General features: G+C 42.8%; 1 protein-coding gene across 3 annotated transcripts in view; it reads right to left on the bottom strand.

Moving 5' to 3' along the window:
* The window catches only part of GABBR2 (gamma-aminobutyric acid type B receptor subunit 2), an 832,666-nt gene that overhangs the window by 458,707 nt on the left and 357,765 nt on the right, over window positions 1-16,194 (bottom strand). For all 3 annotated transcript variants that reach the window (XM_037893395.2, XM_037893394.2, XM_043540307.1), the window contains exon 4: window positions 8,185-8,286. In XM_037893395.2, coding sequence (XP_037749323.1) covers window positions 8,185-8,286 — 102 coding nt within the window. The remainder of the gene's footprint in view (window positions 1-8,184; window positions 8,287-16,194) is intronic.

Raw genomic sequence — 16,194 nt, 5'->3', positions numbered from 1 at the left:
TTAGGGTAGTCTCCCGATAATGTTGAACCTCTCCCTGAGCAGTTGGAAAACACCACTGCAAAGTCCCCAATTAGTTGGAGGAGTTGATTCCTTTGTGCAGAGGAGAGTCCTTCCCCGCCTCAGTATGGTTGCTGGAGCTCTGCTGCTTGGGAACTGGGACCCCAATTCTGGTTCTGCTGGAAAAGGAGTTATCAGCAGGGCCTCCCGCACCATCCAAGGTTTGAGAAAGTTCACATGTTAGACTTCAGTTTCCTTTCTCTTCCTGGGTAGCCTTATCTCATAGTCCACAGGCCCTACCTGCCTGACACCACTTTGAAGAGATCCTGCCATCGGGTGAAGGCAGTAGTAGAAGAACACGGTCACTTGGCTGAACAGTCTGTAGTCATGTCTCTTTATCATAATTTTGTTCCTGGGTGTGTTGGGCCTTCCTCAAATTCTCCCTAATGAACACTCCTATGTTTTTGAGTTGCTCCCTTAAACTGTAAGATATATTGAGTCATGCTTAAGAACCTGACATCTTGTTCTTTCCACCCTTCTCGTAGCAAGTCCAGGATGCCCTGCGGTTGGTGACCAAAGAGAAACTCAAATGAAGAGAACCCTGTAGAGGCTTGTGGGACCTCCCTTATAGCAAATAGGAGTAGTGGAAATAGCCAGTCCCACTGCTTGGGGTTGTCACTGACAAAGCGTTTCAACATCCCCTTCAGGGTCTTATTAAATCTCTCTGATAGACTGTCGGTCTGTGGGTGCTACACTGAGGTCTTTAGGGACTTGACCTTCAAAAGGAAGCATAATTCCCATGTCAGTTGGGAAGCGAAGTTATTACCTTGGTCTGTTAATATTTTGCAGGGAAACCCTACGCACGAGAAGAGCTTCAAGAGCTCTGGAGCTATAGCTGTCACTTTCAGGGAGCAAAGAGGAACAGCCTATGGATACCTGGTTGCATAGTCAATAATCACTCGCATGTACTGATGCCCCACTGCAGTCTTTTCTAGGTGTCCCACCATGTCCACCCCATCCTTTCAAATGGAGTGTCACAGGGCGTGGCTTCTCTCCCCCTTATCCCTGAAGAAGCTGCATGGACTCCTGTGGTTGTGCCTTTACCTTGTCCTTTTATTTTAAGTTCCCTCCACCATTTCTACAACAAACCCCATTCAGCAGTCTATTTACAGCACCAACAGTGCCTTTTGGCCCTCTCCCCAGGACCTGAGGGGAACAGAGATCTCCACCCCTTGAGGCCTCCATGTAACTGGGCTCAACTAGCATGGTCCCCTCTCCCTCCTCCTTGGGACTTCCTTCCTGCCTTTTTATCAGCCTTGGGCTGATGGGCTAATTGGCTTCTTATTCCATCCAACCAGCCAGCCTGATTGTCTGATTACTTCCATCAGCTTTCTCAAGGGGAACTAATTAAAATCTGAGTGATCAGAGTGCAGGCTCACCTGTTCACACCCTGCACTTTGTCATAGGGGGTCTCAATCAAGGGCAGAGGGACCAAGGGCACTGGCTAGTTGACATTCTGGGCAGGAGGAACTGTTCTCTCACTTCATGGTGTACGCCTGACCAACAGAATCGGGCTAATAACTGAGCCAATGTCTTTTCTCTCCCCATGTGTCCCACACCTGGGTATCATGCACCAGCTGCAATACAGCCCAGCAGTATTGGCATGGTATCAGCAGCTGGGCCATCACCACTGCAGCTTGCTGATTCTTCTCAATTTGGTATAAGCACTCATCCCTGAGTTCAAAGTGCAGGTACCATTTGCCTCCCTGAGACTCTGTTACTTCTCCATCTATGGGGGCCAGTTGCTCAGATGCATAGCTTAACAAAGGGTCATTCTTCTCTCCTAGCATGAAATTCCCTCCCCATAGGAGGGCTTCCAGGTCCTGACAGTCTGCGTCTTCTTCCTCTGTATGGATCTACAGTGGGTTAAATGGGATGTCCTTCCCTGGAGTGGTTGGCTTTCTCAAGGCTTACCAAGCTCTCGGGAGTTGGTGTCACCACTTGGCCCCTGTTCTCACTTGCGGCCTGAGCCTGAATATTAATGACTCACCAAAAAAAAGGCCAGTCCCAGCCTATGATCACAAGGTAGGCCAACTTTTCTGTATGGGCTCCCACCATCAGTTGTAACCTCTGGCTGGGATAGGTCTTGACATCACTATGGATAAACTGAAGGTAGAATGTGGTCTTGGGAGTGGTGTCATTTCCTACCATGGAGGGCTGGACCACCATCTGGCTGCAGCCGGAGTCCAAGAGTCCTTGAACCAGGTTCCCGTGGACCATCACCAGTGCCATCAACTTGGGGGGGGGGAGGTCGTACCCAGGTTTCTGACATCCAGCCCTGGGTGTGCTCATATTCCATCAGTGGGCCTCCCTCTTTATGTGCCCTGTCTCCCCACAAGAATAGCATGTTAATGGGCTGGGGCTGATGGCCTCTGTCTTCGGTTGGGGGAAACCTGTCTGTGGGCTGCTGGCCAGACCTTGGACTGTGAGCCCCACTTCAGTTGTCTGGGGTGCCTGGTGGTCCCAGTGGTGGTGTTGCATTGATGCTCAGCATCCTTGTCCCCCTAGGGCTGCCTTGGGTCTGAGGAATGGCTGACCCCCTCGAAGAGACTGCTATTGATTTGGCTCATTCCCCAACCCCGGTGTCCCTTGCCCTGCTGATGACCGGGGTGATTCTGCCTTTAATGACCCTTCAGCTTCTACATAATCCTCCATTAACTTGACTGCTTCTCATAGCATCCCAGGGCAATGCCATAGTACCCACTCCCTGCCTCGGCCACTTGAGTTCTGTCAGTCATTATGGTTGTGACGTGTCATTCCATATTCTTTATGAAAATATGCTTATGATATGAATATGGCATAACTGAGATGTACTTTATGCAAGATGACTCATGTGAGATATCATTGGAAAGGTTATGATTTACTGAATTTGATTATCCAATTTGTATGCCTGTATCATTTCTGTATCTGAAGTTAGGAATATTGACTATGTGTCTGGATTTCAGCTATGATACTTTGGGTGATGCCCACTACTAATACTTCAGGTACAAGAATAGAAAAGCCAGACAGGGTGGATGGCCCATCAGCGAGGACAATGGATTGTGAAAAGATTGGCCTTCCTGCGGATGCTCCATACTACCACTGACTCATGGACACTGTGATCCTACAGAGTCAGGTAGTCTTGTCACCTGATACTAAAACATTACCTGGGACTTCTTGTAAGTTTCCACTGTAAGTGAATGGGGGGGGGGGTGTCACGTTTGGAAAACAAAGGATTCCCACCTTATGTAAATCCTATTTAAGGGTGGGGAGGAAGGCAAACAGGACTCCTCCTCTCCATGGCCTGTCTGCCCAAGAAGAAAGACTGCAAAAGGAAAGTCAAGGGGGGAGTCCAGACTAAGATGGGGTCCAGTTTGAAAAGGAATATAACTGGAACTCTAAACCACAGAAACTTTGAAAACTGCCTGCAACAGTATCTAGGGTGAGAAATACTATTTGTAACCAATTTCTTTAGTGAAACTAGCTTAGTTTGCATGTTTGATTTAATTTGCTTAGTAATCTGCCTTCTTCTGTTTATTACCCCTTTTACCACTTAAAATCTGCCTTTCATAGTTTTGTTTATCATTGAACATAGTTTCTGGAATTTCTAACTGGGGGGGCACGAAGTGTGCACACCTCTCTCCACATTGAGGGAGGGGGCGAATTTCATAATATATCTTTGGGCCTGCACTCCAAGGGAGGTGGACATCTGAGTGCTAGAGCAAGTCCCCGAAGCTGAGTCTTCCCAGAGCTGATCTGCAGCTGGGTGTGGCCCTGCCTGTGTGTGTGTGTGTTAGAGGAGGTTTTAAGAGCCTGGCTCAGCAAGACAGGTTAAAGGGGGGCCATGCTGGCAGAACAGGTAGACTCAGTGGTATCTCAGCACATCAGGTGGTTTCCCAAGGGGTCCAACCCATCAAAGTGGTAACATTGAGGGTCATCCCCCAATGGGGTATCTCTTGGCTCTAAATCATTGGTGGTGGGTCTCTTCCAAAGTATCCAAATAGGTCAAGATAGTGGACTTTTCACTTGCTTGTAATCCCTTGCCTGCTCTGTGTCCAGATTATGGTAGGCAGCCTGTGCCTGACCCATCAGGTATGGGGTTAGGATAAGAGCCCATTGTTCTGGGAGTGACTGGGGTGTCAGTGCTACCCTCTCAAATGTGACTAAAAAGGCTTTAGGGTTATCTTCCGATCCCATCTTGGTGAGCTTCACTGGTACAGGCAGACGGACCCCTTAAGTGGAATCATGACCCCACTCCATTCCTCCCTGCAGGCATAGGGCCAGTACTATCTGCTGTAGTATTTCCTTTTGGAACTCCTGCAGCTGGATCGTCATAATCAGGATACTTCTACGCAAAGTGAGGCAGCCCATAGCAGCAAGTCTCAGTACCCAGGTTAACAGCATAAAGCACATGGGACTTGCACTCCTGCACTAAAAGTAGCTGCACAGATGTTGTGGCTGGGGCTGGAACTCAGGCTCTGAAGCCAGGCTTGAAGGCTTGTTGTGTAGACAGACCCACAGTGTCAGGTACTAGAACCCTGTCTAGAAATGCAGACCTATTTTGACAACGGTCCCTAGCCAGTCATCTTAGCTCCAAAAAAGGAATTTAAAAGGGGCTGGATTCTATCCGAGGGAGATGAAATTCAAGACAAAGACATAGAAAGCTATCTTGGAGATCCATAGGAACAGCTAAATTCAGGAGGAAGCTTAGCACTTCGTGATTTATGTTTTGTTGCTAAGAATAAAGGAAAACCCCTGAAAAAAGATAAGGTTTGGATGCTGACCCTGCATGTGCATGTGCTGTGTGTTCAAACTTGGCCTGTTCACGTGCACTAGAGAGCACATTATTTTATGTGTTTAAATCTACAATCATGGTGGATTTCATTAACAGCAATGTGCACAACACCTGCAGTGCTTTACGTAAGTTTTTTTTTTTAAATCACAAACTTAATTCTGATCTCACGGTTTGTCTACATGGAGACATCTAGGGAAATTAATCCGAATTAACTAAAAGTGAGAATTTGAAGTGGATTAGTTTAACCACATTAAAATGAATTAAACTAACCCTAATTAAGACCACTTAAATTCCACGAGCATCCACGAGGGAGTTTATGTAGTTTAACTAATCCAAGCATCAAAGCACTAGTAAAATAGTTGTTAGGACCTTTTGGATCCACCTGGAAGCAGACAGAACCAGAAATCTTCTGACAGTCTAATTCTATGAGATTTTAAATACAGATAAACCATTTTCATCAGTAAATATATGTATAATTAAATATTGTTTGTTAATGGGATAAAAACAAGATGTCAAGAGAACACTGACATTGTATAGTTATGCACTCAAAAGTCAAGAAATGACAAAGTTAGGGTTGCAAAAAAAACCCAGAAAACCTCTACCCCCTCATGCCTATCTTACAGTAAAGCCTTCAATTATATGATCTTTGGCTATTTGCTGTTTAAGGGCTTCTCCTGCACCAATGAAATCAATGGGGGTTCTTCGACAGACTTAAATGGGAGTGGAACTGAGTCTTACCTCTTGGTCCTCCCTAGCCCCTTTTCTATTGGCTTCAGCAGGCCTCATTCCTGCAAAGACTTGCATATATACTTAACTTTAAGCACATGAATAGTCTTGTTGAGTTTGTTGGGACTACTTATATGCTAAAAAGGATGTGTTTAAGTGTTTGCAAGACTGGACCCTAGGCCTGGGTTTCCATTTCCTGAAGCATATGTGTTTGGCATGAATTACAGCTTAATCCTTGCTATTTAACAGTAGCAGATAAGTGTAAGCGGCGGGAGAGGAGGGAATAGCTCCTTGCAGTCCTTGTTCTTGGGTATTTGTGTTTTCTATGACTATGGTATTGTTAGGTTTCAGAGTAGCAGCCGTGTTAGTCTGTATTCACAAAAAGAAAAGGAGTACTTGTGGCACCTTACAGACGAACCAATTTATTTGAGCATAAGCTTTCATGAGCTACAGCTCACTTCATCGGATGCATAAAAGTGGAAAATGCAGTGAGGATGTTTTTATACACACAGACCATGAAAAAATGGGTGTTTATCACTTCAAAAGGTTTTCTCCCCACACCCCACTCTCCTGCTGTGGGGTTATCTAAAGTGATTACTCTCCTTACAATGTGTATGATAATCAAGGAGGGCCATTTCCAGCACAAATCCAGGGTTTAACAAGAACGTCTGAGGAACAGGGGGGGAAAGGGGGTAGGAAAAAACAAGGGGAAATAGGTTACCTTGCATAATGACTTAGCCACTCCCAGTCTCTATTCAAGCCTAAGTTAATTGTATCCAATTTGCAAATGAATTCCAATTCAGCAGTCTCTTGCTGGAGTCTGGTTTTGAAGTTTTTCTGTTGTAATATCGCAACTTTCATGTCTGTAATCGCATGACCAGAGAGATTGAAGTGTTCTCCGACTGGTTTATGAATGTTATAATTCTTGACATCTGATTTGTGTCCATTTATTCTTTTACGTAGAGACTGTCCAGTTTGACCAATGTACATGGCAGAGGGGCATTGCTTGCACATGATGGCATATATCACATTGGTAGATGTGTAGGTGAACGAGCCTCTGATAGTGTGGCTGATGTTATTAGGCCCTGTGATCATAGAATCATAGAATATCAGGGTTGGAAGGGACCTCAGGAGGTCATCTAGTCCAACCCCCTGCTCAAAGCAGGACCAATCCCCAATCAAATCATCCCAGCCAGGGCTTTGTCAAGCCTGACTTTAAAAACATCCAAGGAAGGAGATTCTACCACCTCCCTAAGTAACGCACTCCAGTGTTTCACCACCCTCCTAGTGAAAAAGTTTTTCCTAATATCCAACCTAAACCTCCCCCACTGCAACTTGAGACCATTACTCCTTGTCCTGTCCTCTTCTACCACTGAGAATAGTCTAGAACCATCCTCTCTGGAACCACCTCTCAGGTAGTTGAAAGCAGCTATCAAATCCCCCCTCATTCTTCTCTTCCGTAGACTAAACATCCCCAGTTCCCTCAGCCTCTCCTCATAAGTCATGTGTTCCAGACCCCTAATCATTTTTGTCGCCCTTCGCTGGACTCTCTCCAATTTATCCACATCCTTCTTGTAGTGTGGGACCCAAAACTGGACACAGTACTCCAGATGAGGCCTCACCAATGTCGAATAGAGGGGAATGATCACCAATGTCGAATAGAGGGGAACGATCACATCCCTCGATCTGCTAACTATGCCCCTACTTATACATCCCAAAATGCCATTGGCCTTCTTGGCAACAAGGGCACACTGCTGACTCATATCCAGCTTCTCGTCCACTGTAACCCCTAGGTCCTTTTCCGCAGAACAGCTGCCTAGCCATTCGGTCCCTAGTCTGTAGCGGTGTCCCCTGAATAGATATGTGGGCACAGTGAAAAAATGGGTGTTTATCATTGTTGGCTCTGCATTTATGTGATCGTCTTTTAATTTTGTAACAAAATGTAAAGGGAAGTAAAAACAAGCAAACCAGTTTCTATTACATATTCATGGTAATACTCTGCTGGCTTTTAATTATTTATTGACACTCAGTTACCCTGTATCTAAGAAATCATTGTAATAAAATAAATCAGAATGATAACTAATTTCAATATCAAATTTATCCTTGAATAATTTGCCTTCTAGGAAACAGAAAAGATAATTACTAACAAAGAACTCAATCCAAAACCAAGACTGAAATCAATAGAAACATTTAGACTATATTCACTGAATGATTTGGACATAGAGTCCTTTTAAAATAAACCACTATTGGATACAGGTATATATACCTCATCTAGATTTAGGTTCCCAGTGTAAATATTTAGTATTAAAGGATATATTTGCATGGTTTAATAGGCAGCAACTTCTATAAGCCTACTTACTTATTTCTGTGTTTAAATTAGGCACAACATGAACATTAAGTATGTAACAGACTTCACTGACTGGGAGCATGACTGGGCCTCAAAATGCCACTTGTTAGTACTCTTAGGTCTTTTGGCAAATATAACTTTTAAATGAATCCTGCTTTATCAGTTTTCTTGAAGGAAAAAAATTTAAATAAACCAATCAAATGTGATGACAGATGCATTGCTGATACCTTTTCATTCTTCTTCCTGATTACTCGGTCTATATTACAGCGATTGCACATACCTTGAGCTTTTTGACATTGGTGCAGGGATCATTGGAGAAACTCTCAGTATCTGAAATCTCGATGTCTTCACCATACAGAACACCGGTTAGATCATTCCTCACCTGTCACAGAATGAGAAAAAGGTAAAAGGAATAAAGGAACCCCCGGAGGAGGAAGCAGATGGACTCTCTTGAATCACCATAAGAAGATTCAAACACATAAAGGATGATATATGTACCAATTTTCTTTTTCCCTCTAGAATGAGACTGACATAGTTCAGGGCAACTGTACCTGTTATTTCCCTCATCATAGTCCAGCAAGGGCACCCACTCTCAGGCCTCTAGATTCCCTGCCATCACCTGTATTGGCAGACACCTGTGCCTCTTTCCCTCCTGAATGGGGCTTGTCCATACTGCACAGATGCCAGCCTACACTGTGAATTCCCCAGCAAGACAGACTTTCTAAACAGGACTGCTTTATCTTCTCCTCAGAGACTATAAACCATGTCATTGCCACAATGAAGGTAGCACACAACTCTTTCTAAGCAAGCACATTTATTCTTAAGGTGAAAGCATTGCACAGAAAACATATCAGAAATAATACAAGAACCTATACTTACACTAAAAACTTACCAGAGATCACCTCAACCCCAGGAAGGGCTCTGGCAGGAGAGCAGTCCTTCAAACCCCACCAAGAGGTTTTTCTGTGATCACAAGTTCAAAAGAGCTTTCATTCAGAACAAGCACCCCCATGAATTTGTGAGCCACTCCATTCTCTAGTTTGGGCCTTGGATTTTGTCCTCTTATAACAGGTGATCAGCAGACAATGGGTTTCTCCTCAGAATGTAGCTACAAAGGTTGGTTCGGAAGGTGAGAAGTTCCCATCCCCTCCTCTCAAGTATTTCCTGGGAAACCCAGTCAACTAAAAGTTCGTTCTTATCTGGACATTGTTTAAAAGAGTCTTTTGAAGCTCAGAAAACTTCCCAGCATTTACATTAGCCTTGTCTCCTCCCTAGTGACATTTCATACAACCCCACAATAATCCATAAAAATTTGCATTTTAATACAGTGAACTCCTAAAATGCTGAAACATAATTCAATAAGGTTTAATTTAATTCAGTGAGGTTTGTCCAGGCTATTACAGGAAATTGCCATATCTGTCACAGTGACCAAAGGACTGTTCCTTCACCATGACTATCTGTCTGTCTCTCTGTCTATGCACTGCAGATCCATAGCTTTATTTTGAGCAATAAAATGATCATGGTCAACTTCCTACTTTGCATAACGATAGCTGACTGATTATTAACAGCAGTGAAATTCGACAAGAATTCATAGGGCTACATCGTCTCCTGCAGCCAAAGATTCACTTGATGCCAGAGAGTGGTGAGTGGCAGTAACATCAGCGAACCAGTTATGGCTCCTTGACTCTAAGAGTTGGTCTACACTAGCCTCAGCCCCAGCATGAGTTAAAGCACCCTAATTTATGCTAGTGGAGGATAGGCGTAGCATACTGGAGTTCTGCAGGGCACGAAAGGGACCGGGTGTCCTGCAGTATACCTCCTATGCTGGGAAAGAAGATGAAGTGGTTAGCACAGAAGCTGGGTCTACCAGCTTTACATCTACCAGTTGAGAGTTCTCTGATCAGGAGAACTCTCTGCTGTCCAGTTATGGACAGATTCTGGCCCCTTTGTGCTGCCTAAGCAGTGCAAAGGGTCTGGATCACAACTGAGAATCTGGCCCATAACATTTAGGATTCTTTTCTACCAAAATAACTACTCTGAGAGTGCTTGTTTTTGTTTTTTCACCTCTTGCCAGCCCATTGCAAAGAATGGTGCTTCAAGTTACAATTTATGGAACACACTGAAGAATCTAGCTGGACATAATATGGTTGCAGTCTGAAGTAAATTGTGACTCACCCATGATTTTACTTTAATAAAACTGTGATAAAATCATTGCCCTGATGATTGTCTGTCTTCATTCACTTGCAACAATGTGTCAGAAATAGTAGGAACAATTCATTGTTATAAGTGACAAATCTTATACGCATGGTCACCTGTCAGAAGTCTCTCACACTCAAGCTGTGACAGATCAGAAATAAATGTATATTGTACCTCACTTAACAGTGTTACAAATCTGTATCTTATATTAGCATTTTCTGCATACTTATTACAGTTAATTAAAATGTTTAATTTCCTTTTTAATTAACTTCACTTCTTGAAAAGAAAAGCAGACAACAAACTGTGAACAAACAAAAAACTGGGTCTAAAAAGAGCTGGCAACACATTCTGGTTAGTGGGAATTAGTAACAACCCTTTGGCAGTAGACTTCTTCTCCCTGGGCATTAAATCCACCATAAAGCCTATTTTATTAGAAGATGTTTTAGCAGCCCAGAAGGAAGATCCACCTCTTATTAACCTTTTTACATTATAAGTTCTTGGGGCTGAAGCCTAATAAAAGAGCAAAACCAGGAGGATGTGGTAAGAAATCAGCCCTCATGGTTGAACGGCATTGCTTCCATTTAGGTAAAGGTGGAATACTTTATTGAAAAGTCAAGAAAAAAACAAAACTACTGGCAACACCTGAAAAATGCAAGAATATCAAGAATAGATGGAACATCTAGGAGCAGAACAAATACTGAATTTTGTGAGAGATCATTTATATTGACCATAAATGAAAAGGGATATTAAACACCATGTCACCAAAGACTGAATGAATGTAAAGCAAAACAAATCTCACTAACCTAACTAATGTAGTCAAACAGAACCAGCTGAACTAGTATTAGTTGAGTTCTTGCATCTGGAAACAAGCAAAAAGAGAGCAGTAATACTGTCATAGTGGTTCACTTTGCTACGTTTGTCTACGTCTATCCTACCACTACCAAATCAAGCAAGACTGTGGCAGACAAGATCTTTGTTGACTTTGTTTAAGCATTTATAACATCTTTGATGGTCTCTTCAGTGTATTTAGTTATATATCTTTTCATATCAAGTGACATTCTGGTCAAAGCATTTACCTGCACGTTAGAGTTTTCCAGACAATATGTAACTCTGAAGTTCAAGTTAGCTAATTTTGCAACACATTGGTCTGCTGTAGTATTGAATTTTGAAGAGGTAAAAACATTGGTTTACAGGTTATTACTATAAACCTTCAGTAGTCACAAAATATGTTGGTTTCCGACTGTTTCATAACTAGAAGCTCCAGGTTCTGTGAGTGAAGGTGATCATTCTTCTTGGCTGTAATGTTCTTGACACATATCCAATGACTCATAGTTTATTTTCTTGATATTGGTATAGGACTGCACCTATGTCCTTATTGGAAGCATCCACAGGAGTCAAAGGGTAAGGTAAAATCAGGGTATGCTATTATTGATTGCTGTACCAGGCAGCCAATCAGCTGGTTTAAAATATTTAATGTTGCTCAGTCCATTTAATCAGATAGTTGGAGGGTATTTGTCCAGACACCTTTCCTTTTCCTTTTTGTCTTCTTCTTCTGCTTATGTGTACACTTTTCAGGGTGCTTTTTGTCAGATCCCAATGGAACAGACAAAAAGTCATACACTGGGTTTGTTCTAGAAATGTCTTGAATATACCTCTGATAGTAGGTACAAAACCACAGATGCTTAGGAAGTTCCCCTATGTTACGGCATGTACAACTACTTTGTCCATTGAATCCATCTTATAACTTTCAGTGTACACCACCATTCCCATATAATGTACCTTACTCTTAAAGAGGTTAGATTTAGAAGCCTTCAGCTTCATTCCATGGTTTTGTAACCATTGTGCTCTGTACATTTTTCCTGTTTTTCAAATGTGCCACTGCAGACAAGGATATTCTTCAGATACGAAATACGCGCCTCACCCCTTGTAATAAATATAAAGGGAAGGGTAAACACCTTTAAAATCCCCCCTGGCCAGAGGAAAAATCCTCTCACCTGTAAAGGGTTAAGAAGCTAGGATAACCTCGCTGGCACCTGACCAAAATGACCAATGAGGAGACAAGATACTTTCAAAAGCTGGGAGGAGGGAGAAAAACAAAGGGTCTGTGTCTGTCTGTGTGATGCTTTTGCCAGGGACAGAACAGGAATGGAGTCTTAGAACTTGGTAAGTAATCTAACTAGATATGCGTTAGATTATGATTTCTTTAAATGGTTGAGAAAATAAGCTGTGCTGAATAGAATGGATATTCCTGTCTGTGTGTCTTTTTGTAACTTAAGGTTTTGCCTAGAGGGATTCTCTATGTTTTGAATCTAATTACCCTGTAAGGTATTTACCATCCTGATTTTACAGAGGTGATTCTTTTTAGTGTTACTTCTATTAAAATTCTTCTTTTCAAGAACTGAATGCTTTTTTCATTGTTCTTAAGATCCAAGGGTTTGGGTCTGTGGTCATCTATGCAAATTGGTGAGGATTTTTACCAAACCTTCCCCAGGAAGTGGGGTGCAAGGGTTGGGAGGACTTTGCGGGGGAAGACGTTTCCAAACGGGCTCTTTCCTACTAAAATAAACCCGGATAAAACGTTTAGTGGTGGCAATGGAAGTCCAAGGGCAAAGGGTAAAATAGTTTGTACCTTAGGGAAGTTTTAACCTAAGCTGGTAAAAGTAAACTTAGGAGGTTTTCATGCAGGTCCCCACATCTGTACCCTAGAGTTCAGAGTGGGGAAGGAACCTTGACAGTCCTAATCTTGGTAAGGTTCTCTTTCCTACACCTCTGGAAGTCAGCAGATAGTTTTGTTAAGCCAACCGGAATGCTACCAGTTCATACAGACTTTAAGGTCTAATGAAGGCTGTGAGGTAATAACTTTGTTTAGCCATGTGATGGGGTGTTTGCCCCACACCAGAAAGGAAGGGGTTAAAATCAGACCTGGGGAGGCAGTGCAGGGAGCAGCCAGTCAGAGAGAGAGTGCAAAGAGCAGCCAATCAGGGCCCAATGGTCTCACATAAAAGGGAGCTGCAGGGCAGAGCAGGGTCAGTTCCTGCAGGAAGCCCAAGGAGAGAGGACTGTGTTCCTAGCAGGCTGAAGGTATCACCTTGGACAGAGTGGTTGCTGGCAGGGATGAGGGGAGTAAGAGGGAGCTCCTGGCTGGCTGCTGGGATGTGCTGGCTGGAGGCCCTGTCAGGAGGATGAAGAATATGCTGAGGGCACAGGGAAGTGGCCCAGGGAATTGAAGCAGCTCTGGTGGAGACGTTAAGAATAGGCAGGAGGAGGCTGCTATTGACAGGGTCCCTGGGTTGCAACCCAGAGTAGTGGGCAGGCCCAGGTTCCCCCAGTCACTACTGGGGAAGTGGTTGGACTACAGAACTGGCAGATACTCCCTCCCCAGAAGGGGCAAACACAGATGGTGACAAGGCCAGAGGGCAGAGTCATGAAGAGGACACTGTGGTTCCTGGACTGAAGTAAGTCTGCAGGAGGAGAAGGCAATGGGAGAGGCACCATCAGGAGAGTGTGTGCGGGCTGAAAGAGCTAATCCCCAAGACAGCCAGCAGGAGGTGCTGCTTGCTTTTGTGAGTGAACTCCATCACAAGCTGTGACATATTATTGATATGTGTCCCCTTGATCTAAGAGAGAAACAGGATTTACCTCCAAGCTCCTTTAGAATATTTTGGATTAGGGTGGGGTTGTGTGCATCATATGTTTTTCTGCTCAACTCTGTAATCTATGCAAAGTCTTAAACTACCTTCTCTTTTCTGTATACATACCAATGGTGGGGAATAGGATGAATTTAATTTTTTTTAGGAGATTTTGCAGGTATTCCTTTATCTTGTTACGTAGTGGATGTGGCACCCAGATAAAAGCCTTCTGAATGGTTTGCTAGCTGCATAACTGGATATGTATCTCTAGATCAGGGATCTGTTCCTTGTTTCCATCGCCTCTGGAAAAAACTTTGGATTTTTTCAGCATTTGTTGAGCAACTTGCCTCTGTGCCTCCGATAAATGATTCAGATTAACTGCTAGTTCAAACGAATCTTGATCATCACCTCTGCTTAGAGGCTGTTCTTTCTTTGTTGGCTTAGCCCATGAACTTTGGTACTACCATCTCTTTCTTGTAACACTGCTTCCACCTACAAAGGTCTTATCTGCTGAACGTCCAATACAATTTCAGATTTGGTCTGCTGTACGATTTCCAGCACAGTTCATCCCTTCAAAATAATATGTTTTGATGGATGACTGACAGGGATATTTATACAGCAAGATAATCCTCTGGGTATTTTGAATAATGTCTCTGTGATATCCAAGTTCTTAAGCCCTGAGGAGCAGCATCCTGGCTCAAGCACTGCTGTTAAACTTTCAGTATCAAGACCTGCATAGGCCCAACATATTACATTAGTGGTTTTCCCTTTGGGGATAACTGCATCCCATTTTCATACTTCAAGCATGCACAAATCATCTGATTAGTTATTTCTGATGAAGTTCAAAAGAACCTTCACTTTTGTCATTCCAACATGAGGAAATGTACACTCCACGTTGTTATGAGGACTAGGTACTGGTTCCCCACTGGATTAATTGTGTCAGTGGTGTTTGACTGTCTCCTCAGCAACACTGTAGCCTATTATCTAAATTTCTAATTCATGTGGACTGACCAGTATAGGAAGAATGAAGATATTATCTCTTCAGTTAACTGAAACGGGACTTCAGTTCATCTTTTGTAATGAATTTGAGTCCTGTTAGCAACTTTAAATTCAAGACAAACTTCTATTTTCAATAACCAAAGCTTTTAATAAGCTTTTTAAAATGTGTCTCAGAGAGATGATCCGCCAATCATTGACCTGAGACCATCACTCCTGCGGTCATATGTCCCATAAAGCTTGAGTTTTTATTTTATTCTTTCCAACAAAGATAGCTATTCTGGCATGCTGCTTGGGTGGCAGATGACAAATACATGTTGGTCCTATTGAATGAAACACAGTGCTCTCATTTTTGTCTTTGCATTTTTGTGACATTCCTGCATGATATGGAGGTTCTGTATAATCCCAATCCACATATGCAACAATTGCATGACTTGTTCCTGGAGGGGAATGCTGTCTTTGCAACCTGTGAAGTTCCACTGGTCATACCTGGTCCCCGTCCCATTTCCCTGTTGGTTGGTTTTTGGAAGGCTTATCAGTTTTCCCCGTGAAGTATCTCATGAGGATCAGTCCTGGGCCTCTTCCACTGATTACTGCTTTCATGACCTCTGCCTCACTGCATCCTTTTCTAATTCTACTTTCAATTTGATGAGCCAAACAGCTAAAGTTTAACCTGTCCTTTTTGTAAGGACTTTCAATCTCACCTGTTATTTTAAAGTCTTTATTCAAAACTAGTTCTCTTTTATGGGGTCTAGTTGACATGTTTTTTCACTGGGCTTTGACTTTTAATTTCCTTCATCCTTTTTTGAAGTGGTAATTGAAGTAACGTTAGTTTTTTAGCATACTTTTTCTGAATTCTGTTTAGAGATAATTTAGTCTCTTTACTTGTTTCAATTGGCTTCTTTTTTGATGTACTGGTGAGATGTACAATATGATCTTTTAGCTCTAGCAACACAGATGTTGCCTGGTCTTCTGACTCTTCCTGTTCATCACTAATTAAGTGATTCTTTGTATACTTGATTAAAGAAAATTTGCTTTGGGCTACAGTTTTTCTGGGGTGCACCATGGTGATGCCCAGACAATCATAGAGCTCTCTTGATCATCCTTTAACTGATATAAAATTCCTTCCACCTTCATGAGAAGATTCTTTAACTTTCTTCTACTAGCCATAGTGCTTGCAAAGAATAAAATTTTCCCTTGCTAATACTACTCAGCTTTCTGAAGTTATGTACTGGTGGCATTCAGCATGCCCTGTGGTCATTCACTTCTATCCCATATTGCCCTTCCTCTCTCATTTAACACAACTTCTGTAATGGGTTAATCTTTTGAGTGGTAAAATCATCACAGCTCAGTTTCTCCTTGCTGGCTCACCAAATGTTACACCAGGGCAATGTTAAAATGTGCATTTTTATTACAACTTGTGTAATAATCCAAAAACATGGTTTATGTAGCCCAAGACTGCAGTGTTT

Source organism: Chelonia mydas, chromosome 2, assembly GCF_015237465.2.
Source record: "Chelonia mydas isolate rCheMyd1 chromosome 2, rCheMyd1.pri.v2, whole genome shotgun sequence".
Lineage (NCBI taxonomy): Eukaryota > Metazoa > Chordata > Testudines > Cheloniidae > Chelonia > Chelonia mydas.
Note: the sequence above shows the minus strand (reverse complement) of the source record. Positions and strands in the feature narration are given on the sequence as shown.